This window comes from Adiantum capillus-veneris, chromosome 19, assembly GCF_014529385.1.
Source record: "Adiantum capillus-veneris isolate H3 chromosome 19, ASM1452938v2, whole genome shotgun sequence".
NCBI classification, from domain to species: Eukaryota; Viridiplantae; Streptophyta; class Polypodiopsida; order Polypodiales; family Pteridaceae; genus Adiantum; species Adiantum capillus-veneris.
In genome coordinates, this window is record NC_140949.1 from 79,134,890 (window position 1) to 79,136,810 (window position 1,921).

At 41.7% G+C, this 1,921-nt stretch overlaps 1 protein-coding gene across 1 annotated transcript; it reads right to left on the reverse strand.

Annotated features, from left to right (window-relative positions):
* Positions 1-255: 255 nt before the first annotated feature.
* On the reverse strand, positions 256-1,635 carry LOC147434292 (uncharacterized). The gene is made up of 3 exons (XM_086489916.1): positions 1,565-1,635; positions 1,187-1,483; positions 256-778 (listed from the first exon to the last, which is right to left on the reverse strand). Exons 1-3 carry the CDS (start codon positions 1,579-1,581, stop codon positions 403-405), a joined length of 690 nt encoding a protein of 229 aa, XP_086346042.1. The 5' UTR covers positions 1,582-1,635; the 3' UTR covers positions 256-402.
* Positions 1,636-1,921: the final 286 nt, after the last annotated feature.

Consider the following 1,921-nt stretch of genomic DNA (forward strand, 5'->3'; position numbering starts at 1 on the left):
ATCTAGCTTGCTAGGAAATAGTAAATCAAAGTTTTTCCATCAGCCATGAGATTTTCTTTTCTTTCTATTGAGAACGTTCATTTGTTGGGCATTCATGGAAGTGTTGAGACTACGCTTGGGTGTTCTTCAAGAAGTAGGCCTAGGCCCAGTCACATGTACCATGCATGAGGCCTAAAACACACGCACCCCTGCCTGCATGTGTGCACGCGCGCACGCACACACACACACCACAATTCCATTTCAATCGAGTAGGAAACAAGCTAGTGTAGATGAAGAGACATTCTTGGATCAAAGAGAGTACTGTGGATTCCAATCACAAGCTCAATTGCAAAGCCACATGGGGATTACAAGAAACCAAAGCATGGGATGGATTATTAGGAGCCTTACAAGAGTGATGGATGACTAGATTGTGGGCATTTCAATAGCTTGTTGGGAGGAGAAGGTGGTAGCTGTGTTGCTACGCAAGAGCAAAAAAGGAGTTGCATTGGAGATGTTAGATCGTTTGAAGTATGTAATGTCATCCTCAATGTATGCGGTGAATCCCACAGAAGGGTCCTTAAAATCTACAATGTAGTATGCTTCACACCTTGCATGTAAAAGCAGAGGACAAGGCAAAACAACACCTTCAGCTTTGGAAAATCTAAAGAAAGTAAGTTCACTTATTGGCCAATGGCCTTCCACCAAGAAATATTCATCCTCTCCTTCTTGTCTCCAACCCAAAACCCTTCCATTGTCTACATTTCGGATGAGCACATTGGCGAATTGTGATACCGCAAACCTGCATCAGTGCTCATGATCAATGATGGTTTTTCTCCATCCAACGCACAAGAAGATTTATAAATTTTCTCATGTAGGAAAACGGAGTCTTTTTTAGTGTTTTTCATACGATGCATACCATCATGAGCTTCTGCTCGAGAGGCACCGCATACCTAGCTAGGTACGATTGGGAGTAGGGGACCACCGAGCCGACAATTCCCTGTCCCCAATTGTACCTAGCTAGATATGGAGTGCCTCCCTCACAGAAGCTCATGATGTTGAGGTAAGTCACAATGTGGGAATTATTGTGAGAATTTGTCCAAAACTTCTTGTGAAGGTAACAACAAGGAAACTTTAGTACAACATAACTTTCAAGATCTTATATGTATGTTGTGTCAAGAGGAAATGAAAACATGGCAATTTCACTTACCTGTACTCTAGAGTAAGGTGTGTGAATAGATATTTTGCTCCCGCTTCTGCCAAGCGCACGTAATAGGTTGAATTGCTTGCATCCCACTCGGGTGCTAGGTTTCCACTTGTTATACTGTTGTTGACCAGAATACCACCAAACTCATACACCTCTTGGCCATAATACTTTGCCGGCGAAAAGCATGTTGACCAGTAAGGATACACCAAATTAGTAGGGCATTCATGGCAATCAACCCCAGTTGATGTCATTATCATCATTGCTACCGCCATTGTTGTGATTACCCCTGCCACAATAACACTGAATAAAACCCACAAAACTATTTAGCTCCCATTGATGATACACTTAGAATGGAAGTGTAAAGCAGCAAGAGTTACTCACCGATTGCAAAGAGCCATGGTTGCAAGATGGGTGCTAGCGAATGTTGAAACTTGAAACAGAGGAGCTTGGCACGGTCCGTTTTAAAGGGCTCAAGGCTCTGTGATATAATATGCATCCTTATCCTTTCATCCAATAATTTTTTGACATGTGATGTACGCATCTTGTCCTTCACCCTCTAAATTTTGACATGTGATGTACGCATCTTGTCCTTCACACGTGAATTGATTGCCACATTTTCATTAACAATTGCATGTGACATGTCATCTACACAAGACTTAGTACCAGTGTTCGGAAAAATCGTTTTTCCAAACATATAAAATTCCTTTTCTTAGTTTTGTCAAGAGGAAAGTTTAGAAA